This window comes from Malaclemys terrapin, chromosome 6 (assembly GCF_027887155.1).
Source record: "Malaclemys terrapin pileata isolate rMalTer1 chromosome 6, rMalTer1.hap1, whole genome shotgun sequence".
NCBI lineage: Eukaryota > Metazoa > Chordata > Testudines > Emydidae > Malaclemys > Malaclemys terrapin.
In genome coordinates, this window is record NC_071510.1 from 84,615,069 (window position 1) to 84,641,258 (window position 26,190).

The following is a 26,190-nucleotide window of genomic DNA, read 5'->3' on the forward strand; positions in this document are numbered from 1 at the left end:
CCCTTCAGATCCTCTAAAGAGGAGAACTTTGTAAAGCTGGGGCTTTCGATGAGATACTTCAGACTCTCAGCTAAGCTTCCCAGAATTAAGCACAAATGGGAATCTAACTTCACAGGTGCTTATGTTTTTAGAAAATGAAATAACAGTAAAACCCTGCAAAATTGAAAAAGATCTGTGCAGTTCTTCAACTGGTTTATGAGGGTGTCATTAAGGTGGAGTGGGAATTCCCTATCAAGATCTTCTTGTACCTAATATTAAACCTGCTTCTGTCTCATAACAGTAAAGGGCATAGTCAGATCAGCCAAGGGAGTATTCCTGCAAAAGCAACAGAGACTAAGATCAGCAATTCGGTTAAAGCTGGATACAGGAGCCTTAGCCATGAGAGTAATGACTGCAGTCTCTATGCAGCTCTGTGCTCACCTGGAGGCTATTGTGAGCATGCACTAACATCCAATCTCCCCACTCCAAGCAAACAAACAAAAGCCCTACTCCATAAAATCTCCTTTAAACAAGATTTTCCTAGCAACTTTTTCAGGACTGTTGCTTTACCTGACTGACTTTCTGTACATTCAAAACTTCCAAAGACATGGCTTGGGAATAACTATAGGTCCACTTGAGGGAACTGGAATTGCAGGCTACCATCCAGTATACTTCCAAATATTTTGTTGGTAAGCTCTTTGGAGAGGATAGAGATAAAAGTCACTGAGGCACCTTTAAAAGTCACTCTGGATTTTGGGTTTCCCAAATACTGGCAGATCTTGCACTCCATGAAGGGAGCTTCCAGGCACACCTTCCTCTGTGCGTGATTGACCTCAGAAAATGAGTGCTTGAGATAGTCAGGGAAGGATATTTGATAGAACTCACTCATTCTCCCAGTGACAAGATTATCCTTTACTCAAGGTAAGTTAAAATAAACAAATACTATCAACAAGACCTTTGTAGCATCAGAAGATGAAGGGTGCAATGATCACAGTTTCTTACACTGGAAAAATACAACACGTTCTGTGGAGAGACTGGTATTTTGGTAAGGGCAAAAGATTCTATGTAGTACAAAGAGAAACAATGTCATGCAGCCCATTTTAGCTCTCAGGTCCCTCAACAAGTCCATAAGACGGTCAATATTCCATGTGGAAATATTGGGTATTATCTTCCCAAAACTTCAGAACATGAAAATAAGCCTCCTGGAGAGCTACTGAAAATATGATTGGGGAGAGTCGCCCAGAAAGTATTTTCAATACAGAACACTCCTTTTCTGGACTCATAAATTCTACATGGTTTATTCACAAATGTCATATGATCCCTCCCTTCAAGTGAAAGTCTAACCTTATCTGACAACCTTCTTATCACATTATGTAGAGCCCAGCAGTCATCACTTAAAAACCTTCAAAAACATGGCTTTGAATGAACAAGTGGAGGGACCAATTACAGCCTTCATAAAACTCCAGCATCTCAGTTGTTGTCCATGACCATCTTTGTTTAAGAAGAGAAAGAGAAGAAGATGGTGTCTGATTTGCCAAACATTAGCACATCTCTCTGAAGATAAAATCCATTCCTGGGATAGTTGGTCTCATGTCTCAATACCTGGCACAATTCTTGCTTTGCTTCCAGACCACAATTACAGCAAATCAATATATAAAGATCTTGGTCCAGATCCAATACTAGAATCTCTTGGTGAAATCATTCTTAATATTTAGCATTATCTGATGTCAAATCCAAAGAAGCCTGTTCATCAGCACAGATACTAGAACCCATATAGGGGAACATATTGTGACTCCTATATGTCTTTGGGAAGGTATAATAGAAGGAGACATGGAGTATAATGTCTCATGTGATTGTTGACAATTGACTACTCTATTTCTAGTAGATGATTCTCCAGAAATGTGATGTGTATATAACTGCAAGAAGACAGAAAACATTCACAACTGCTTATAGTACTAGCCTTGTTCATGTTCTGGGCAGAAACTCTCACTCTGTCTCTCAGTAATCTGCAAAGAAGGAAAGTCAGGCTGGCTCAGCAAGACACACACAGAACTGAGGGAATGCAATCGAGACCATCTAGCCTTTGTGCATCACAGGCCAGGTTGGAAGCCTATGGACACACACAAAACACAGTGTGTAACAAAGTGTGCACGAATGCACCCTGTATTCACACCCTGAACATTATTGTAATAATCTTTGTAGAAAATATGCCTTGTGAGGTATCACTTGAAAAGTAATAACTCACTGGTTAGTAATATGGTGACATGTATGTAGCAACATTATATGTAAAGTTATGAACATAAGATGAGATTATGACTGAAATGTGGTTACCATAATGGATAAACCTGTTTCTCAGAGAGAAAGGACACGCTGATGGCTCTAGTCAGGAGTCATCAAAGTTGATGGATAGTCACCTGTCAAGTGACCATTTTTTGACAAAGAAAGGGTACAGTAACAGATCGATCTATATTTTAGCAAACAGCATAGAACCTCTTTCACCATGAGACTCCATGACTCCAACCTCAGAGCAGGAATGAACTTTACTTAGATGTAACCCTCAGGAAAATGCATTTCAAAGAGTGCCTGGACTATAAAGTGAGGGGCAAAACCACCTCAAGGTATCTCTCGCTATCTCTTTCTCTCTTTCTTTCTCACCTAAGAAGGCAAAGGAAGTAGCCATTTGACTTTGGGAGAGATCCTGCCCTGAAATTTGTTCAGCCCTGTTGCTGAGAGCATGTGGTAAGGATTTGATCTTGAACAAAGTCTAGTTTAAGTTTTAGCACTAGAAAGCATTTTATCTTGTAATCATTTCTGACTTTAATGCCTTGTACTTGTATTCACTTAAAATCTATCTCTTTGTAGTTAAATAAACTTGTTTTAAAGATTAATCAAACTAATTCAGTTTGAATGCAAAACTGGATTGTTTGGGTCATTCCCTTTAAAGTAGCAAACTGTTGGATATTGTTCCCTTACAGGAGCAATGGACCTATAATATCAGGACTGTCCAGGAAGGGGCTGGACAGTGCAGAAGACACATTTTGGGGGACAATTCAGGACTGGGAGTATGATGGGTCACCCTGCAGGTAGTAACCAAGGCTGCTGAGGTCCGTGTTGCTGGCAGGTTGCAGCTATATGCAGACACTCAGGGTATGACCTGCATGCTGTTTGGCTATTTGTGAGGAGCTCAGGTTGAGAGCTACAGCAGTAAAGCATTGTGAGGCACCCCAGGTTACAGAGCAGGTGCTGACACAACCCCTTACTGGTCTAAATTGCACCCCAAATGTGATACAGGGATTTTTCCTGAACCAAAATCCAGTGCTGCCTAACTCATCAGCTGGGAAGCTGAAAGGAAAGAAATAGAGTGTCGCATTCTAAGAAGGTGATTAACGTCCTCCTAGCATCTCAGAGGAAATTCACAGATGATGTCTATATATCACTTGAGGTTTAAGTGGGTGTTAAAAGGAACACACATCAAAGCAAAGTCATCTGAAACAAAGGACAATCTAGTGTTTTTACAAGATAGCCTGACCATGGGGCCCAAGGACAACACTTCTTGGAAAGATAAGTCATCAATTGCCTGCACATTGCACTGTAAGAAATCCATCCATCACATAACAGATTTCTTGTCAGTCATCTGGCAATGTACAGATTCTTGTCATAATCTCAGTCTGTGTACCAATAAAGCCACTTTTCAGATTCATAACTGGTAGGTATCTTCCTGTTCTCACTGAAAGTATCTTCCTACACTTTATCTCTTTGTCCAATGAGGTGTCAGAGGTTAGTGTGCTGCCAGTGAAACTTCAGTTACATATTCTATCAAACATTTTATGAACTAGCCAGATGTCCATCTCCAACATCACCACAATCTTCCTCATGTAATAGGTTACTTCACACCTTCTAGTTATTTTTAGGAAGATCACACTTAATTCAGATAGTTTTCTTTTATAAAGGTGCTCTTTTTAGAAAAGGTTTCTTGTTAAATTATTTTGTGGGTGTGAGACAAGACTCAATAATGCATAGGTGGATTCAGATTGTTTTAAGGTTAATAATAGAATAACTAAATTAAACATTTGAAATCTGTAGAAGAGTATGTCAAGAAAATAACTGAATATTAGAGTAGATTTTGAATTAGAAAATATATAAACTAGTACCATGTGCAAGTAGGGAAATGGTTTGTTTAGTGACATTCCATTTGAAAAAGGAATTATTTAATTTTGGCATTGGTATCTTCCAGGAACTGAGGGCAAGCCTGACATTTGTGGTTCTCACTTTGAACATTTATGGATACAGCAGAGCATCTCATTTGACATTAACTTATTGTGAAAAAGAGCAGAATACCTGTAGCTAGATTAAAAATGGTTTACACTAATAATCTATTGATGAATAATAACTTTTATAAGGTATGCATTAGGTGATGGTTTCAATCTAAAAAATAATGGTCAGGTAACACATATACCCACACACATTAGTATAGGAAAGAGCTTTGTGGCTATAGAACTTAAGTGTAAATGCTGAATAATGAAGGTATGAATTCCATGAAATGTGGGTAATTTAAAAAAGATCATCTTAGCACATTATAAATACTATAGCGGGAAAATATTGCAGAAACATGACTGAGTCTAATTAGTGAAGAAACATTTGGAGAGGAACTCTTTTTATTACTAAACTTTTCTAAACATTCATGTGAAGTAAGTGCAAACTCTTTCCCTGATTCTACTGTTTATATATTATAGGTTAAAGCGGCAACTGGTGAGGAAGTATCAGCGGAGGATCTTGGAGGTGCTGATCTTCACTGCCGGTAAAACAAACAAATCCCCCTGGGGCTTGTCATTTTCCACACACCCCTTTTAGTTTTTAATGGGGCTAAAAATGAACTGATCAAAAGATTTTCTGTAGCAGGTTGGTCCATCTAGTTTAGTATCCTAGTCCAGCAATGACCAGTAACTAATTCTTCTTCGAGTGCTTGTTCATGTCCATTCCAATCAGGTGTGTGCGCATGCACAGTAGCCGGAAGATTTTTCCCATAGCAGCCTCTGTCGGGTCGGCCTGGGCACCCCTGGAGTCATGCCTTCGTGGTGCTCAATATAGAGCCCTGCCAACCCGCCACCCCTTCAGTCCCTTCTTACCGCCAGTGACGGTTAGCTGGAATGTCCCATAGCCCTTGCTTAGCAAGTGCCTTTATCTCCATTTTTTTGTGTATAGTTCTCTGTAGTTCATTGTATAGTAGTTTAAAGTTAGTTGGGGGTTCCCCCCCTTCTGACTCCCCGCAACTGGGGTATGCCGTGGTCCCCGGGTTTCAAAACCTGTGAGGTCTGCGCTAAGCGCATGCCAAAGAGTGACCCCCACACTTCTTGTCTAAGGTGCCTAAGGTAAGGTCACCAAAAGGACCGGTGTAGGATCTACTGCCAGTTCCCTCCCAGAACTATTAAAGAAGGGGAACAGCAGGTTAAGGTTCTCCTAATGGAGGCAGCTCTTCGCCCCCACTCAAACCCTGGGTCGGGAGACCCCACACACAGCACGTTGGCGCGGAGTGCCCCGGCACTGTCATCCCAGGAACCGGTGCCAAAAAAGGATGACTCCTGAGACCGGCACGGCTCTTCCCACGGCCAGTCGGCCAGGCACCAGTTTCAGTTGCCAGTGCCACAGAAGAAGAAGCCGCCGGAGGGAGAGCGTTCTCCCACAGCTAAGTCTAAGGAGCGAATGGCTGTGAGACCCCAGTTGGGCCACAGCACTAGATCCCCGGGCAGGGCCGCATTGACTCCTGCTGAGGCGAGGCAATTGAGTCTGGGCCCATTGCGATCGCCGGACTCTACTGCCAAGCAACTGTTGCTCCCCTTGACACTGGAGGCTTTCGAAGTGGCTCAAGAGTTGCTGCATCTCACAGCGCTGTTCTCGCCCCCTAGCACAGAGGTGGCTCCGACCCCAGGTGTAATCAAGAGGGAAGCCGGTGATAATGTCCCGGCGCTCTCCTCCTCCATGGCACCCTCCGGCACCAACACCTGTGGACGCTCCTCCGTGGTCTTCATTTTCGGAGACCTTGGGGTTGGAGTCAGATACCTACCATTCTGATAAGAGCAGGGGCAGGAGGTCCAGGTCACAGTGGGACAGACGGGCTTACCCGGCGCCGTAGCCACTGCAGTGGCAGAACCCCTCTCAGTGGCCCTTCTGGACTCCCTGGGCCTTTCACCAGAGCCAGGGAAGAAGCCAAGGGTCCCGCTCAGTGGCGATTTCGGTGGCTTCGGCCATCTTTATCCCACCGGCTGAGCGACCAGCCACTGAACCACTGCCACCGAACCACTGCCACTGACGTCAACACCATTGGCTGCAGCACCATTGCCGGCTTCGGCACCAGCCGTGGCTTCGGCGCCAACATCAGTACCGGCCTCTACAGCGGCTCCAGTGCCACCAGCAGTACCAACAGCGACCCCGGTACTGACAACGCCACCAGAGGCACTGCCAACGCTGACACCAGCACCAAGTTCGGTGCCGACAGCCTCATGACCAAGCACGGCACCGTCCGTGTCTGCTCCTGAACAGGATCCCCGAGAGTCACGGGATCCATTGGGTGCTGATGGCAGGGAGCAGACTAGCTGCCTATTTACTTTTAAATACAGCAAAAAATATCCACCTCCCTTTCCAATTCTTATAAGGAGTCTTGAAGTTTTAAATCTCCTCAGTGTGATAGATATGCTTGCTTTGATCTGGTTAGCTCTTGGAAGTCCAGGGGCTCTAGGCCCCGTGCTCCCTATTGACAGCTCTGTCCGCCATTAGGGAATTTTTTCCCAAGAACCCCCTGTAACATTTTGTGAACCCCCAGGGGTTCAAGAACCCCAGTTTTGGAACCACTGTTCTAACTAAGGCACACTCCAGCGGCAGGGGAAAAGCTTCACTCATTAGATGTCCGCAGAGCGCTAACCTTCTACATCGAGAGAATTAAGCCATTCTGAAAGACGGTCTAGTTATTTGTTGCAGTGGTGGACAGAATGAAAGGTCTTCCTGTCTCCTCTCAACTTATCTCATTATGGATCATGTCCTGCATCCGTGAGTGCTACAACCCGGTGAAGGTGCCCGCTCCTCCAATCACTGCGCACTCCATCAGGGCTCAAGACTCTTCAACGGCGCTCCTGGCACCCAGGAAATCTGCAGAGCAGCAATGTGGTCCTCCATATATACTTTCACCACACACTATGCGATCACCCAGCAGGCCACAGACGATGCAGACTTTGGAAGAGCAGTGCTCCAGTCAGTGGACGGCTCCGACCCCACCTCCTGAACTCGGGCTTGTGAATCACCTAATTGGAATGGACATGAACAAGCACTTGAAGAAGAAAAAACTGTTACTCGCCTTCTCGTAACTATTGTTCTTAGAGATGTATTGTTCATGTCCATTCCAATACCCACCATCCTACCCCTCTGTCAGAGGATCTATACTGAGCGCTATAAAGGCGCGATTCCAGGGGGCACCCAGCCTGACCCGACAGAGGCTACTATGGGAAAAATCTTCCGGCTACCAGGCACGTGTGCACACACACACTTGATTGAAATGGACAACACATCTCGAAGAAAAACAGTTACGAGAAGGTGAGTAACCATTTTTTCAGAGGAAGACAACCCACTTCCATAATTTACCAATCCAGTAATTTAAATGTACACATTTAATGCCCATAGCCCCCATCCAATGATAGTAGTGGAAATTGTACTGAAAATGGTGTCCCTGTTCAATAACTAAAGAAACTCTAGGAAGTCTCTAGGTACCATGTTTGACCTCAGATCCCCAGACTCTATGGTGTTGTATTTTACTGGTACTACTTTATCATCGGCTATTCAAAATTTGTTTTTTATTTAAGACTTGGTATTTTTTATTTTGGCATTTTTGAGGTTATGGAATTGGTAATATTATAAGAACTTGTATGACACCCACACTGCCATACTTACAATAGAATGAGTCTATCATATGTTGGAATAAAGTTTTTGTTATTATATATCAACTGCAATAACATACATATTATAGGTATATTTCTATTGTGCATTCTGTGTTTTACGTTATTAGGTTATTAAATCATGGAAAAGGTTATACATCTTATACCTTCTAGGATTCTTTCCTTTATGGTCAACTGTACCTTATTGTACACTAAATCAAAATAGCCAGTGATAAAAGGAACATTTTTTAAGAGTCTATACCACCAAAATTGAAATAACTATATACTTTCATGTTCTCAGAATGGGAAAAAAAAAAAAAGCAAAATTTAAGCATTCCTTTATAATACAATGAATAAATAAGCTCTTTTTGTACTTCAGTTTATTGGTGATTAAAGTGTTATTATTCAGGCAATTAATAATATTTTAAAATCACTGTCAAATTTCCCCCATAATTTCAGTTATTTTCATTCACTATTTTAACTCATATTTTAGAAGTTTAGTATTGAAATTTTTCTTCCTTAATAGTTCTTCATTCTTCAACATGTATTGGTTTTTATTGTTCACTTACTCATAAGTGTTGGGCTGCTCAAACTAGATTTTATTTTAAATATTGAAACACTTTGTATTTTAAATCCATGTAAGGAACTACATGGATGGTGCAAAAATGTATAAGAAAAGAGGAGTGCAAATATGATGTCTGCCGCCTTTGTGGTCTCTTTACAAAAGTAAAAAAAATTGAAACTGTATGTTAAGTTAAGTTCCTAAATATGGATTTGGGAGCCTCATTTTAGGCATCTAATTTTTTAAATCTTGGCCAAAGTATTTTAAAAACTCATTTTTATCAGTTTTTGTGTGTATGTGTGGTGTATATTACATATATATTTATATTTTTATATATATATATATATATATATATATATATATATATATTTACATCTGTGCAGAAAGTCTGGTGTAACTGATCACTATGCTTTGGATGACAATCATGCACTTCATCTAGCTAGGAAAGTTGTGAGGAGTTTAAATTACCAAAAGAAAGTAGATGTAAGTATATATTTGAATTTTTTGAACATAATGCATTTTCTAAATTAAAATGTATAATTTTAACTTTTTTTGCTGTGTTATAGCTGTGCTGGGCCCAGGATATTAGTGAGACATGTTGGGTGAGGTAATGTCTTTTATTGGACCAACTTCTGTTGGTGAGAGAAGCTTTTGAATAACAGAACTGGAGAAGAGTTCTGTGTAGCTCAAAATAAGAGATATTATCTTACCCACCCTGTTTATCTAGTTTTTCCTTATTATTTGTATAGTGCATTGGTATGTCTGACATTAAATACATTTTTGACATTGAAAAAAGACACAGTTCCTATCCCAAAGAGCTATCTGTAAGCAGGGGTTTGGGGTAACTGTTTCAGAAATATACTCTAAATTAAGGTAAGCCCAATTCCACAACGTACTTAATTTTAAGCATATGAGCAGTCAGTCCCATTGACTTCAATGGGACCTCCTCATGCTTAAACCAGGTACATGCTGAAATACCTCCTTGAATCTGGGTTTTAGAACAAAGGAAGTGGAGCGGGAAGGGGTGTAGTCAAATCATTAATAATTCAGGTTCATCATGTGTCTTGTTGATTTTAAAATAATGGGGTAGGTTTGATGTAAAGGGTGGATGGCTTGTAGTGGAGGCAGAGGTGAAAGTAAGTCGGTACGCCCCGGTACGGTGTACCGGCAAGAGCTGGTGCACCATACGGGGTGGATAGGCTTCCCCTGGCAGCGATTTAAAGGGCCTGGGGCTCCTGCTGCAGCTACTGCCCCGGGCCCTTTAAATTGTCTCCGGAGCCCTGGAGTTGCAGCGGCAGGGTTCCGGCAGCTATTTAAAGGGTCCGGGACTGCAGCAGCCGCTACCGCCCCGGCCCTTAAAATAGCCGCCGGAGCCCCACCACCGCCTCCCCAGAGCTCTGGCAGTAGGACTCCGGGGACAATTTAAAGGGTCTGGGGCTCCAGTAGCCACTACCACCCCGGGCCCTTTAACTTGCTGCCGGAGCCCCACCGCTGCCTCCCCAGGGCTCCGGCAGCAGGGCTCCAGGGACAATTTAAAGGGCCCAGGGCTGTAGCGGCAGCCAGAGCCCTGGGCCCTTTAAATCACCGCCCAAGCCCCTGGCTGCCTCTGTTACCCCGGGGCTCCAGCAGCAGGGTTCGGGTGGTGATTTAAAGGGCCCGGGGATCCCACTGCCGCTACCCTCCGGGGCCCTTTAAATCGCCACCCGAGCCCCACTGCCGGAGCCCTGGGATAGCGGCGGTGGGGCTCTGGGGTGATTTAAAGGGCCAGGGGCTCCCAGCTGCTGCTACTGCAGCGGAGCCCCGGGCCCTTTAAAGCTCCGCCAGAGGCTGGGGTCCTGGGGTAGCAGCGGCTGCCGGGAGCCTCCTCCGATGGTGATTTAAAGTGCCCGGGGCTCCGCTGCAGTAGCGAAAGCTGGAGCCCCGGGTCCTTTAAATCAGCCCCGGGGCTCCCAGCCTCTGCAGCTGGTAGCTCTGGGGTGATTTAAAGGGCCTGGGGCTCCCAGCTGCTGCTACCACAGCCCTAGCCCTGGGCTCTTTAAATCCTGATTTAAAGCTCCCGGGGATTTAAAGGCCCCGCCTCTTCCGGTAGAGGCCATGCCTCTTCCGGTTGAGGCCCCGTCCCCTCCCAAGGACTCCGGAGTACCGTTAAATCCTTTAAGTTACTTTCACCCCTGAGTGGAGGAATTGGCTTAAGTCAGAGGGTCAGATTGAGGAGACAGAGTACACTGCCTGAAGGAGGAGAGGGTATATAAACATAAGTAATGGCCTGGAAAAAATATTTTCCTGTTTATAGTGTGCCAGTCACCCTGGTATCTAGTTGGGGAAAAGGGTACAGATATGCAAATGAGAGAAAGATACAAAAGTTTTGGTAAAGTGGGAGGAATTGTCAGTGTGGAGCATGGGCAGAGGTGAGGTGTGCAGTAGTAGGAGTTAGGGAGAGAAAGAAAGTGAGGACTGATGCTGTTCAGACCCTTCAGTGTAAGGGGCTTGGACTTGACGCAAAACAAGGTGGGAAGCGAGTAGAGTGATTTGAGCATGAGTGGTGAAAGGGTAGCTATGAACAGGGTAGTTGGGAAATTCACTAGGCTGTTTTGGCTTATGGTGTGAAATAATTTCTTTGTCATTTTAATAGCTTTATTAAATTGCTGCAGGTGACAGTGGAACCATCAGAAGAGCCTTTATATCCTGCTGATGAATTATATGGAATAGTTGGGGATCAGATTAAAAGAAACTTTGATGTCAAAGAGGTATAGATAAAAATGTAGCTGCAAAATACACACACAAAATACTTTTTACACTCAGTTTCCTTGCAGGAAGGCATGCTTCATTTATTCCTCAACATTTGTCTTCAGAATATAGTATTGGGCTTTCTAATGTTTTAAATGTTCTTGTTTTGGTAAGCCCAGTAAAATGTCAATGCATTGTTAAAAATGTAACCCTTTTCTATTATTCTGTTGAAAAAAGCATTAACAAAGGTTAGAGTTTAATAGTATTTTAAAAAGGTTGCCAAGACTACAGTTAACTAATATGTTTGCAGATCTTCTATACCACGTGGCCACTGCTCGAATACAGTATTTTAGCTTTCTTTTTTTGCTAATTCTGTAGAGCTAAATATAAAGGATTCTGTCCTGATTTAAGGATTCTGGAGGCCTCAAACATAACAGAAATAGTTCAGCTCTCCCAGCCACACAAAGGGGTCTCACCCTGCAGAGTGCTGCTCCACAATATGTAGCACTACTTTGCATATCTACTGATCACAACATGCTCTTAGAGGACCCTAAGGCCTCAGTAACAGCTGCACAATCAGTTTACACACTGTTTATGGGTTGGGGAGGACTGCATTCTCTCCAAGTCCTCCTGCATAAGGTCCCATGTGCAAAGCCTATTTACTCAGACTTTGCCTGCAAGACCAGTATTTGGTCTGTATTTAAGAGTCGTGGCTTGAAACCTCCTTTAAATACTTTTCCAGGAGACATGAAGTCTCACTTTCATTACGGGGACACTGAAGTACTTTAATACCCCAGTTTCCTATTCTTTAAAGTTGACATTTCTTTTGTCATGTGTCTTGCTGGTTATGCTCATATGATTAGTCACAAAACCGAATCTTGGTAATTTTAAAACTGATCATCCATTGTTGTATGACAGGTCCCAAACATAAGCAAAGCTTCATATGCATGTACCTCTAAAGAGACTGGCAAATGCATGTATGTAGCTTTTTCTATCTTTGAAATATATAGTGAGTGTATCCATTTGTGATTAATATGCCTGGAAAAAACAGTTTTTCTGTCTGACGTAGTAAACAGAAGAACTTACTTAAAATTCAGTTTAGAAGGTGTGTAAAGTTTGGGACCTGATGTTCTCAAGCTTTAAATCTCCTTTAAAATAGACCCTCTTTTCATGAAAATAGAGGTAAAGCATAACTTATAAGGTAAAAGGGTTCTTTTCCCCCAGCCTAACTTTTGCCTGCCATCAAAATGAAATGGTTATTTCAAAATCCCTTGAATACATGATGACAAGTTAAATGTCAAAGTGCACTCTGTCTTTCTAAACAAATTTTAGTGCAAACTAAAATAAGGAGGGGAACCTAATTTTCCTCTTTTTTCCACCCCCTCAAGGTCATTGCTAGAATTGTAGATGGAAGTAAATTTGATGAATTCAAAGCCTTATATGGGGATACGTTAATCACAGGTATTTAAAACATATATATATATTTTAAATTATTATATAAATATTTCTCCCAGTTTTACAGGTGGGATCATTTTGTTTGGCTCACCCATTGTGCTGAGCTTTAAAATTATTTAATAATAAAAAAAATTCTTTCCTCAAGAGACACATCACTGCATCAAGGAAATAGTATTAGCTCTGCATTTTTTATAGTGAAATCAATGTACCTGAAAATTTGTAACTTTTTGTTGTTGTTCTTTTTTCCCTGTTCAGGATTTGCTAGACTATTTGGTTACCCAGTAGGAATTATTGGAAACAATGGAGTTCTCTTCTCTGAGTCAGCAAAGAAGGCAAGTTTAATGTGTTATTGAGCCTCTTTTCAAATTTTAATTGAACATTGTTACTGAGAATTCAACTATTGAACCAGAATTTCCAAGAGGAAAAATGGTCTTTTTTTGTAATAACTGATGGACTTGTCTGTGTGAGTATCTGCTGTGAACATGAAATGACCAAAATTCCTTGATAGACTTTAAAAGTAATTGACTTTATTTTATTAAAGATGGTGTTACCATAACTGTTTCAGATAAGAGGTAGACATGGTAAGAGGAAAGTATAGTTACAGGAAGAGCAATCAAAGCTGTATGGATATGACACAGTTGAAGTAATAAATTCTAAAACCTCCAGCTGTTATAGGAAAGTCAATACAAATGCTTTAAAAAGTAATTGTTAGATGAAATTCTAACCCTTTAAAATTGAAATGTTACAGTAAATCATAATTTTTGTAGTGATTGGCAAGAATTTAGTCCCAGTCAAAATTTCTAGTGTACTCTTATTTCTCATTCTGGTATCCAATTTGTTGGCTTACCATAGGTTTGCTTTTCATACTTCTCCTTGGTAACTCCTGAAATAAACTAACCAATAAAATAAATATATAATGTACATCACGGATCGGCAACCTTTGGCACGCGGCCCACCAGGGTAAGCACCCTGGTGGGCCGGGCTGATTTGTTTACCTGCCGCGTCCGCAGGTACGGCCGATCACGGCGCCCACTGGCTGCGGTTCACCGCTCCAGGCCGATGGGGGCAGCAGGAAGCGGCAGCCAGCACATCCCTTGCCCCGGGCCGCTTCCTGTAGCCCCCATTGGCCTGGGACGGCGAACCGCAGCTAGTGGGAGTCGTGATCGGCCGAACCTGTGGATGTGGCAGGTAAACAATCCGGCCCGGCCCGCCAGGGTGCTTACCTTGGCGGAGCGCATGCCAAAGGCTGTCAATCCCTGATATACATCCTTATATCTTCTTTACAACCTCGGTACAGTGTATTTTTGCTCCTTTTTTTAAAAACAAAAGTGTTACTCCAATACAATGTTCTGAATATGTCAGTGCTTTTACAGAAGGATCAGGGAACAGAGAGGCTCTTTAGGTGAAAAGGTGACTATTGGCCAAGTTCTGTCTTACTTAAATATGGGATTCTGGATTTTTTAAATAAACCAGTAATAAGGCCAAACTGAATTTCTATTTTGCGGGGAAGAAGGGCAATAGTTATCCTATATCCTGGTCTCTTTTGATGAAATCCTCACAGAACTGGCGAGGAAGTTGTGCAGGAAGACTGGGGGAAAGAGAGCTTTTTGGAAAAAGTTGAAGAAGGGAAAAGATTTTGCTTGGCTCATAGGTGTCATGAAACAAGGCACAAAGTTGAGCTGCGTGTAATGGAGAATACTTTGAACTTTAAGGATTGCAATAAATAAGACCATTTTCTGGTGACATTTGTTTTCTACAGCTCTCTGCAGCTTGTAAAGACCTCATTACCCTTTTATACCTTCAGTATTCTCTGGTGATTAGTATTGCAAAAGCTTTCCTATCAACAAGAAAGCAAGGGAGTACTTTTTCTCTCTTTCTCCTTATTATTTATGCCATCGTATCTGGCACTATAAGAGTAGTTTATCAAAATCCAATCTCCAAATAGAGTACATGTTCTGAACAATGGAATGATAGTGTTCAGAGTCCTCCCATGAAACTTGGTGGTAACTGTCAGCCACTTCTGTAATCAGACCTGTCCAATTCATATTCTCCTGTTAAATGGCAGAAAACTTAATTAACACAGAGTTACGGTTGCCCAGTAACCGGTGACCTTCCAGAACATCAAATTCAGCACAATTCAGACTTCTGAAAACCGGGAAAATAAATGTCCATGCAACCTCTATTCTGCCGTCTGGAGCTGGCAATAGCTACTGAGAATTATCTGCATTCACTCCAGCTGCATTAACTGTGTGAGGTGTAGCGTACTGAATGGTGAAGGAGTGAATTGGAGCAGTCATAATGATATGAGCAAAGTCCTTTGCAGGATCGGCTCCAGCTTTTTTGCTGCCCCAAGCGGTGAAGAAAAACAAACAAACAAAAAAACAGATTGAGCTGCCACCGAAGTGCCGCTGAAGACCTGGACGTGCCGCCCCAATAACCGACGGAGTGCCGCCCCTTTCTATTGGCCGCCCCAGGCACCTACTTCCTTCGCTGGTGCCTGGAGCCGACCCTGGTCCTGAGAAAATAACAATTTTTTTAAAAAATCCACAGCAGCATCATGGGTAAATGTTCAAATTTCACGGGCTATGTATGGCCACCGAGACACCCCACCCCAAGGTTAGTAGGGCCCCCAAGATCCCAAAACACACAGTGGTCAGGGAGAAGGTCTCAGACACCTGCAGAGGGATCGGGCTGTCCCAGATCCCAGTGCACATACAGAAGGGAAGAATTCAGAGCTAACAGCCCCCCATTCCTAAACCCCCAACTTCCTGTGCTACCCCTTCCCTTTCACCTGAGACCCCTAAACCCTCTTCCTTGCCCAGCCACCCATTCCCACTTACCCCATAATACCCCCATTCCTTGCTGCAGACCCAAACCTTTTTTTAAGCCCTAATCACCTCTCCCTTCCTCGTGAACATTTGCATGTGTATTTTGTTTTCTTTTAAAAATAGTTGCACCATCTTCTGAATATTCTGCTGTGTTCAGATTACATTTCTAAACCCCTCCCCAAACAAAAATACCAACACACACACCACACCCCCTCCCACACACCCCACCCCCTCCCTCTGGACAGAGGCAGATTTTTCACAATTGTTCATAGTTCATTCTCAGATTTCTGCCCAGGGTGTGTTTCAAACTTCAGAGGTGCTAGAATCTGTGAACTCAATGAAATACTGTTTTTTTCCCCTTGTGACTGTATTTTGGGAACACCTTGCTCAATGACCCCACATGTGGATTTGCTAACCCTACAGTACCATGAGGCATAGCAAATTTTAAGACAATCTGTGTAAGCACATGTATTTTAGAGCATTAAGAAGAGTAATCCTTTTAACAAGAAGGACTTCCCAACCATAGTGGGGGCCGAGTTGGTGCTCCATTATAATATTGTATGAAATTAGGAGGGAGACTATAAGGGAGAGCCTCTATGCATCCATCAGCTGCATAGCAGCTTCAGAGGTGTTCAGTGGCCCATTTGTCTCAATGAGATGTTGTCAGATGAAAGAGAATACCTAATGGAGATTAGTACAGCCTGAAACAATACTCTGAGACATGTGAACTGCTCCTTTCATGTCAATGAGTGCTCTCCTGCACCAAGTGCTGGAGAGTTTGATACCCATTCTTACTCCTCACTCCTCAGCCAGTCTCAGCAGTTTGTTCTTGGTGCATGACCCAAGCATGCCTGTTCTAAGCTCCCCATCCAGACGCAGGACTTCCCCAGATCCTGGCTCACCTGGGGGAGGTATAGTGAGAGGGGCTCACACCCCCAGAAAGGCAGGGGCCCTCCAGAACCATACTCATATGGGGAGGGGAGCAGGAAAGGAAAGTTACACCCTTCCCCTGATCCTGGTGCACCCATGGGGACAGAGAGCTGGGCTCAGAGACCAGGGGGGGAGGGGAGAGGAGAGGAACCCTCAGATCCCAGCTCACATAGCAAGGTGTAGGGAGAGGGACTTTCCCCCAGAATAAAAATTCCCCTTTGACAGAGGCAGATTGGAGCAATATGCCTGCTTTTTTTTTTTTACTTCAAATTTCTGCCCTAGGTTGGATTTGAGCTCACAGTGACTAGAGTGTTGCTCAGAATTGGTAACCATAATGTGTCCTTGAAGCCATCCTGGTCCTGTGACATAGAGATAGTTTTATGGACAGTTAGCACTTCACTCTGTATATTCTCAGTGTAATCCATGGAGTGCATAAGCTTTAGGCCAGGTCTACACTACAGACCTATGTCAGTATAACTACACCACTCAAGGGTGTGAAAAATCCACACCCTTGAGCAACATAGTTATACCCACCTAACCCCCCCATGTAGACAGCACTATGTCAACTGGAGGCCTTCTCCCACTGACATAGCTACTGTCTTTCAGGGAGGTGGATTAATTAGGCTGATGAGAGAAGTTCTTTTGTTGGTGCAGTAAAGTCTTCACAAAAGCCCCACAGTGGTGCAGCTGTAGTGCTATACGTGAAGACAAGCCCTTAAAGTGCCTAACTGGAGAAGCAAACTCTGTTTCAAAAAATGTTTTAATTTGATTTCCCCCAAAGGGAAGGTGGGTGCCATGCACTCTGTTGGGGTAACCTTCAAGCATCTGAGATCCTGATGTGATGATCTGAGCCCTGGTTTGGTCTCTGTATGTGAGCAAAAAATGTTGCCAGAACATGTCAACTTTAAGAAAAGCTGTTTTTTTTCCCTCTAGGAGCAGTATCCTGGGAACCCCTTGTTCCAATGGCCCCAAATTTGGATCACTATCTGTACCCTGCTTCTCCATGAGGCACACCAAATTTCAAGGCAATCTGATTAACTATACAGATTAGAGCATTTAGAACAGTCAAACTGCAAACAGAAAGCTGGTCTTAACCTTAACTATAGCAGAACTGTTGCTCTGCTCTATTTTTTTTTTTATAAATGAGACCCTCACCTAACTTTTAGCTTAGTCTGTACAACATACGATTTATCTTCTGTAATGGGCATAACCTGATAATGTAACGAAGAAAGCACACACTATTAGTAACAGTTCCAAAACTATACATACCTATTAAAAATGGCAGACCTTGCCTACTGTGGCTTTTCCCCAAAGTGATCACTAGTCTTTTGAGTGCTTCTATGTGTATTATCAGTTTTCCCCTCTTTGCTAGCAACTAGGGGTTATTTGAGTATTGTGAACAGGTCAGTTGCTATGGTGCACCTCTCAGGGGTTTATAGTCTGAAAGAATGGTTATTAATTTAAACTCTATCAGCAGAGGATAAATAAGGTTTTTAAATGAAGGAACAATATGTAATATTGACTGAAAAGCCAAGTCTTTCATTTGTGTCAAGTTTACATTTTTCAGTATCAGTACGACCACCTGCTTCGTGCCCTTTCAGGTTATTTTTTACTGTTATCTCACAGAATAGATTTTGTGTTACAGAATTAAGGTTTTCCCCCCCCCCCCCCCCAAAATGTGGCAAAGCCATTTCAGCTTGTTGGTTATTTTTTCATGGTTTACCTAAGAATGTAAAACATGCTCTTTTTATCTTCACATGTGATAAAACTAACCATATGTAATAGGCTGAAATATGAAGCCTAAAATATCCTTGGCAATGACTCACAGGCATAAATAATCTTGTGGACTATCTCACTACTCTGATGCTTTGTAAATACTCTGCTTTTTGCCTTGCCTCACTGATCTTGGCCATGCTCAATTAGCTAGTGGGATTCTTTGTCCTCCTGACCTGCTCTCCAAGTCAGTCAGCATTTCAGTCAGCATTCAAGTTCAATCAATTGTATGGGATTCCTCCAAACATAATACAATAAAATGTTTTTGTACCTGAACCCTGCATCACACACCCCGCAACAACCAGGCCTTTGGAAGTGCTAGAGTGGGGCGGATGGGGATGGAAAAATTCCCAAAGGCTGCGTGACTGTGGGTAGGTTTGCCAAAGATGGTTTAGGTACAATTGTTTAATGTGCAAAACAAAACATTTAATGGACAAAGCCAATAAAATTAAGAAAAAGTTTCGTAGTTTCTCAAATTCTTGAGTGCAGCCCCAAACTGCCTTTGCTGCTGAGGTTATCCTGGAGTCTTTCCTCAGGCTGCCCTGCCTCCCTGGAACTACAAGGGAGCAGTGACTCAGGCTGTTAATGGCTTTCTATACAGCAGCATTGTTCTTGTTGCCTTAGGCAGTACGGATCTTACAGCAGCACAGTTGTACCGCTGCAGTTGCGCTCCTGCAAGGTCTCCTGTGTAACCGCTCTATGACACAGCGCTGTTCACACCAGAACTTATGTCAGTCAGGGGTGTGGTTTTTTTTTCACACCCCTGACTGACAAAAGTTTTACTGACAAAAGTCCTACTGTAGACATAGCCTTAATTGTATGAAGTTGATGGATTTCCACTCCATACGGCTAAATGCAGTAACACGGTTGCTACTCTGAAGCCTTAATTTTGTTACCTTCTGTTTGCTACATCTGTTCTTTAAATTAACCCCACCTCTAATGGCAGCAATTACTAGAGTGTAACTGATTGCAGAGGAATCTGCTGCCATTTCTTTATTAGGTAAAATAGCCCTTAGTTAGGAAATGAGGAGAGGGAGGAAGAGAGAGAATAAAAAGACAGAATTTCCTCTGTGCTCCATGGAAATGATGGAGAAATCGAATACTGCAGTAGTTTGGAAGAATAAGAAAGGTAAGGCACTGAGGATTTGGGTAGATTTCACTGGAAGGAATGTAAAAATGAGGTTTCACTCATAACTGCGGTTTTTATCTGTTTATTTTCCATTATACAGTATTAGTTGTTACTTTATCTTTGAACCTACACGTTATTCACAGGCTCCTGTTTCCATTGAAGTCAGTGGAAGTTTTGCTATTGACTTTAGTGGGAAGAGGGTCCTGCCCCCAGTGTGTCCCCTATGATGAAGGGAACAAAGCAGGGCCTGGCCTTGTTCCCACTTGAAGCCTATGGCAAAAAGTCCATTGGAAGTAGAGTGACAATAACATCAAACAGAGTGACTGTAGATATTGCTTCACTCATTCATCTCTTAACAATTTACCTTTACTCTGTTTGCAGGGAACTCATTTTATTCAATTATGTTGCCAAAGAAATATTCCCATTGTGTTTTTGCAGAACATCACAGGTGAGTAAACCTGACTAATAGGCTTTGTTGCTGGTCATTCAGGTTCAGGCATTGAGGCAGCATCTGTGTGTATATTATCTGTATCTCTCAATTGTCAGAAACAAGCCTGTCTGAACATATAGGCCCATTCCCAGCAATGATTTATAATAATATGGTTTTGTTTGAGTGAGTGATGCGTAGCTAGTATTTAGCAACTGAAAGATCTTGTTCATCTTAAAATGTATTAGGTTTCATGGTTGGTAGAGATTATGAAGCTGGAGGAATAGCAAAGGATGGAGCCAAGATGGTAACTGCTGTAGCCTGTGCCAGTGTACCTAAAATAACAGTAATTATTGGAGGATCCTATGGTGCTGGAAACTATGGTATGTGTGGAAGGGCATACAGGTAAGCATCACTCCTATTATAATAGGAAGTAAAGGTTTCATATGACTTTCAAATCCCATTACCCAAAAATTAATTTTAACCCTGACAGAAATTGTGCTGCCTTTGTTTAGAAAGCATCTTGCACACAGTGGGTGCGACCAGAAGTAAATAATAGCTGTAGGACCTTGTGGAGATTGTTAGGCTCATAACTTAACTAGTCTTAAAATTTTGTGGTGGAGGAAATTCTCGGGAAGATAAATAGCTAACTTTTAAAAAACAAAACAAAACTATTTCTCCATTGCTAAAAAATGAAAAATGGTTGCCGTTTTTTGTGCATCCCACAGCAAACATAGTGGGCTGGGCCCTGTAACCCTTATTCATACAAGTAGTGCTTATTTGTGTGAAAGCCCCATTGGCTGCAGGGGGTCTGTTCGTATGAGCAATGTTTATAGGATCTGCCCAAAAAATTTGTTAGTTTTTTAGTCTCTGTTCACACTATTCAAATAGTGTTTTTGATGGCATCAATGCCTCTGGTTCTATTGAAGCTGCAGTTGTTAACTAAAGTAAAGAGTCATGTGACAGGTTTATTTGTTATGTCTTGTGTGCTTTCTTGTTTGTTTTCGGGGTGGGGGATGAAAGATAAATGTTTAAGAAATGGAAATACTAGAGCCTTTAAAATTGGAAACAATGGAGCATATTTTTCAAACCCTATAACATGATGTTACAAACAATGGAGTATTGGTCTACATTAATTTACACTTCTAAAATAAACCCTATCAATACACATAACAGAATTGTTCACCTCAACAGTGTATTTTTAATTCTCTGGTAAAAAGCTGATCTTTGTGTTTTGTTTTAAGTTTGTTTAATGTTGTATTTTTTCAGTCCAAGATTTCTTTATATGTGGCCAAACGCTCGCATCTCAGTGATGGGAGGAGAACAAGCCGCAACTGTCCTGGCCACAGTAGCTAAGGACCAAAAAGCAAGGGAGGGGAAACAGGTACTGTCACTCTCTTCTGCTCACCCCTGATAAGATCCAGGCAAATGCCAAATGAAAGTAGAGACTCTTGGCCTACCTCTGGTATTATGGGTAGAATCATAGACTTTAAGGTCAGAAGGGACCATTATGATCGTCTAGTCTGACCTCCTGCACAATGCAGGCCACAGAAACTCACCCACCCACTCCTGTATCAAACCCCTAACCTATGTCTGAGCTATTGAAGTCCTCAAATCATGATTTAAAGACTTCAAGGTGCAGAGAATCCTCCAGCAAGTGACCCATGCCCCATGCTGCAGAGGAAGGCGAAAAACCCCCAAGGCCTCTGCCAATCTGTTCTGGAGGAAAATTCCTTCCCGACCCCAAATATGGCGATCAGCTAAACCCTGAGCATGTGGGCAAGACTTACCAGCCAGACACCCAGGAAAGAATTCTCTGTAGTAACTCAGATCCTATTGGGCCATTGGGCATATGAGTTTACCGCTAATAGTCAAAGATCAATTAATTGCCAAAATTAGGCTATCCCATCATACCATCCCCTCCATAAATTTATCAAGCTTAGTCTTGAAGCTAGATATATCTTTTACCCCTACTGCTCCCCTTGGAAGGCTGTTCCAGAACTTCACTCCTCTGATGGTTAGAAACCTTTGTCTAATTTCAAGTCTAAACTTCCTGATGGCCAGTTTATATCCATTTGTTCTTGTGTCCACATTGGTATTGAGCTTAAGTAATTCCTCTCCCTCCCTGGTATTTATCCCTCTGATATATTTATAGAGAGCAATCATATCTCTCCTCAGCCGCCTTTTGGTTAAGCTAAACAAGCCACGCTCTTTGAGTCTCCTTTCATAAGACAGTTTTTCCATTCGTTGGATCATCCTAGTAGCCCTTCTCTGTACCTGTTCCAGTTTGAATTCATCCGTCTTAAACATGGGAGACCAGAACTGCACACAGTATTTCAGATGAGGTCTCACCAGTGCCTTGTATAACGGTACTAACACCTCCTTATCTCTACTGGACATCTCACCTGATGCATCCCAAGACCGCATTCGCTTTTTTCACGACCATATCACATTGGCGGCTCATAGTCATCCTGTGATCAACCAATACTCCGAGATCCTTCTCCTCCTCTGTTACTTCCAAATGATGCATCCCCAGGTTATAACAAAAATTCTTGTTATTAATCCCTAAATGCATGATCTTGCACTTTTCACTATTAAATTTCATCCTATTACTATTACTCCAGTTTACCAGGTCATCCAGATCTTCCTGTATAATATCCCGGTCCTTCTCTGTATTGGCAATACCTCCCAGCTTTGTGTCATCCGCAAACTTTATTAGCACATTCCCATTTTTTGTGCCAAGGTCAGTAATAAAAAGATTAAATAAGATTGGTCCCAAAACCAATCCCTGTGGAACTCCACTAGTAACCTCCCTCCAGCCTGACAGTTCACCTTTCAGTACGACCCGTTGTAGTCCCCCCTTTAACCAGTTCCTTATCCACCTTTCAATTTTCATATTGATCCCCATCTTTTCCAATTTAGCTAATAATTCCCCATGTGGAACCGTATCAGATGCCTTACTGAAATTGGGTAAATTAGATCCACTGCATTTCCTTTGTCTAAAAGATCTGTTACCTTCTCAAAGAAGGAGATCAGGTTGGTTTGGCATGATCTACCTTTTGTACCATCATTCTCATCTAATCTTGCATTCTAGCTGGCTGACGTTGTAATACCTTTCCTTTGAACTGCTAGAGTGCTATCATACAACATTTTAATTAAAGAACTAGAACAATAGGGGCTCATTAAATGGACTAAAAGCTGTCTAACTGATAGGTCTCAATATGTAATTGTAAATGGGAAATGGTCATCGAGCGGGTATGTTTCTAGTGGGGAGCCACAGGGATTGGTTCTTGGCCTATGCTATTTAACATTTTTGTATATGACCTGGAAGAGAACATAAAATCATTATTGATAAAGTTTGCAGATGACATGAAGATTGGGGGAGTGGTAAATAATGAAGAGGACAGGTCTTTGATTCAGAGTGATCTAGATTGCTTGGTAAACTGGATTCAAGCAAACAACTTGCATTTTAATGTGGCTAAATGTAAATGTATATACCTAGTAACAAAGTATGTAGGCCATAGCTACATCTATCCTGGGAAGTACTGACTGAAAAAAATCTGAGGGTCATGGTGGATAATGAGCTAAACGTGAGCTCCCAGTGCCATGCTGTGGCCAAAAGGGCTAATGCAATCCTGGAATGCATAAACAGGGGATTCTTAAGTAGGGATGGAGAAGTTATTTTATTTTTGCATGTAGCACTGCTGCAACCACTGCTGGAATACTATGTGTCCAGTTCTGGTGTCCACAATTCCAGAAAGATGTTAAACTGGAGAGGGAACAGAGACGAGTCATAAGAATGATTAAAGGATTAGAAAACATGCTTATGGTGATAGACTCAATCTATCTAGCTTTACAAAGAACGTTAAGGGGTAACTTGATCAGTTCATAAGTACCTACACAGGGAACAAATTTTTAATAATGGGCTTTTCAATCTATCAGACAAAGGTAGAATATGATCTAATGGCTGAAAACTGAAGCTATACAAATGCAGACTGGAAATAAAGTGTGCATTTTTAACATAAAAAATGCCTAACATAGTGAATACTAATGGGAAGGGGGTAGGTTTAGCGGATAAAATAAAAAAAGAACAAGTTAAAAATCACTTAGAAAAGTTAGATGCTTGCAAGTCACCCGGGCCTGATGAAATGCATCCTAGAATACTCAAGGAGCTAATAGAGGAGGTATCTGAGCCTCTAGCTATTATCTTTGGAAAGTCATGGGAGACGGGAGAGATTCCAGAAGACTGGAAAAGGGCAAATATAGTGCCCATCTATAAAAAGGGAAATAAAAACAACCCAGGATACTACAGACCAATTAGTTTAACTTCTGTGCCAGGGAAGATAATGGAGCAAGTAATTAAGGAAATCATCTGCAAACACTTGGAAGGTGGTAAGGTGATAGGGAACAGCCAGCATGGATTTGTGAAGAACAAATCATGTCAAACCAATCTGATAGCTTTCTTTGATAAGATAACGAGCCTTGTGGATAAGGGTGAAGCGGTGGATGTGGTATACCTAGACTTTAGTAAGGCATTTGATACGGTCTCGCATGATATTCTTATCGATAAACTAGGCAAATACAATTTAGATGGGGCTACTATAAGGTGGGTGCATAACTGGCTGGATAACCGTACTCAGAGAGTTGTTATTAATGGTTCCCAATCCTGCTGGAAAGGCGTAACGAGTGGGGTACCGCAGGGGTCTGTTTTGGGACCGGCTCTGTTCAATATCTTCATCAACGACTTAGATATTGGCATAGAAAGTACGCTTATTAAGTTTGCGGATGATACCAAACTGGGAGGGATTGCAACTGCTTTGGAGGACAGGGTCATAATTCAAAATGATCTGGACAAATTGGAGAAATGGTCTGAGTTAAACAGGATGAAGTTTAACAAAGACAAATGCAAAGTGCTCCACTTAGGAAGGAAAAATCAATTTCACACATACAGAATGGGAAAAGACTGTCTAGGAAGGAGTACGGCAGAAAGGGATCTAGGGGTTATAGTGGACCACAAGCTAAATATGAGTCAACAGTGTGATGCTGTTGCAAAAAAAGCAAACATGATTCTGGGATGTATTAACAGGTGTGTTGTGAGCAAGACACGAGAAGTCATTCTTCCGCTCTACTCTGCTCTGGTTAGGCCTCAGCTGGAGTATTGTGTCCAGTTCTGGGCGCCGCATTTTAAAAAAGATGTGGAGAAATTGGAAAGGGTCCAAAGAAGAGCAACAAGAATGATTAAAGGTCTTGAGAACATGACCTATGAAGGAAGGCTGAAAGAATTGGGTTTGTTTAGTTTGGAAAAGAGAAGACTGAGAGGGGACATGATAGCAGTTTTCAGGTATCTAAAAGGGTGTCATAAGGAGGAGGGAGAGAACTTGTTCACCTTAGCCTCTAAGGATAGAACCAGAAACAATGGGTTTAAACTGCAGCAAGGGAGGTCTAGGTTGGACATTAGGAAAAAGTTCCTAACTGTCAGGGTGGTTAAACACTGGAACAAATTGCCTAGGGAGGTTGTGGAATCTCCGTCTCTGGAGACATTTAAGAGTAGGTTAGATAAATGTCTATCAGGGATGGTCTAGACAGTATTTGGTCCTGCCATGCGGGCAGGGGACTGGACTCGATGACCTCTCGAGGTCCCTTCCAGTCCTATAATCTATGAATCTATGAACAGTGAAGGTAATTAACCATTGGAACAATTTACCAAGAGTTGTGGTGGGTTCTCCATCACTGATAATTTTTAAATCAAGATAGGATGTTTTTCTAAAAGGTCTGCTCCAGGGATTATTTTGGGGAAGTTCTATGACCTGATTTATACAGGAAGTCAGACAAGATTATCACAATGGGCCTGTCTGGCTTTGGAATCTATGAATCTGACACTTAACAGTTTAAGGCTTCTGTTAATGCTGCTCACTGGTTTGACTAGCAGGAGGTGTTCATGAAATGCTAGTGCTTGCATCTTCCATATAGCAAGTGACTTGCCCTGTTACCACTGGCTTAGGAGACAATTACTTAAAAAAATTTTTTTTTCAGGTTTTCTATCTCTTTGGGCCCTAGGGCCAGATCCTCAGCCCTGCCTCAGCTTAGCATTTGGAGATTCCCCTTGTGTGGGCAATTAGAGGAATATCTGAGAGCACAGAGTGTCTTTTTCCAATTATGTTTGCAGTGGCTGATTTCACCATTTTCATTTGAAATTTGTGGTATTTAAATAAGCCTTTAATTGTTTTGATTTAATAAATAGGCAAAGGAATTAGAAAACATAACTTGTGACTGTTTTTATATGATATTTCTTATGGTTATGTCAGGGCATCTTGATCACTAACACGAAATGGGAGACATCTATAGTTGCCATGGAAACTGAATACATCCTTAGTTGTGAAATGATCTGTTTCAGTGGATTACAGAATAGTTTGGAGTCAAATGTAGAAACTCAATATTAATAATGAAACAGAAAATGGACA

General features: G+C 42.1%; 1 protein-coding gene across 2 annotated transcripts in view; it reads left to right on the forward strand.

Annotated features, from left to right (window-relative positions):
• The window catches only part of MCCC2 (methylcrotonyl-CoA carboxylase subunit 2), an 82,270-nt gene that overhangs the window by 41,349 nt on the left and 14,731 nt on the right, over positions 1–26,190 (forward strand). For both annotated transcript variants that reach the window (XM_054032414.1, XM_054032413.1), the window contains exons 8-15: positions 4,713–4,777; positions 8,844–8,943; positions 11,112–11,207; positions 12,576–12,648; positions 12,898–12,974; positions 19,684–19,750; positions 19,978–20,134; positions 20,999–21,113. In XM_054032414.1, coding sequence (XP_053888389.1) covers positions 4,713–4,777; positions 8,844–8,943; positions 11,112–11,207; positions 12,576–12,648; positions 12,898–12,974; positions 19,684–19,750; positions 19,978–20,134; positions 20,999–21,113 — 750 coding nt within the window. The remainder of the gene's footprint in view (positions 1–4,712; positions 4,778–8,843; positions 8,944–11,111; positions 11,208–12,575; positions 12,649–12,897; positions 12,975–19,683; positions 19,751–19,977; positions 20,135–20,998; positions 21,114–26,190) is intronic.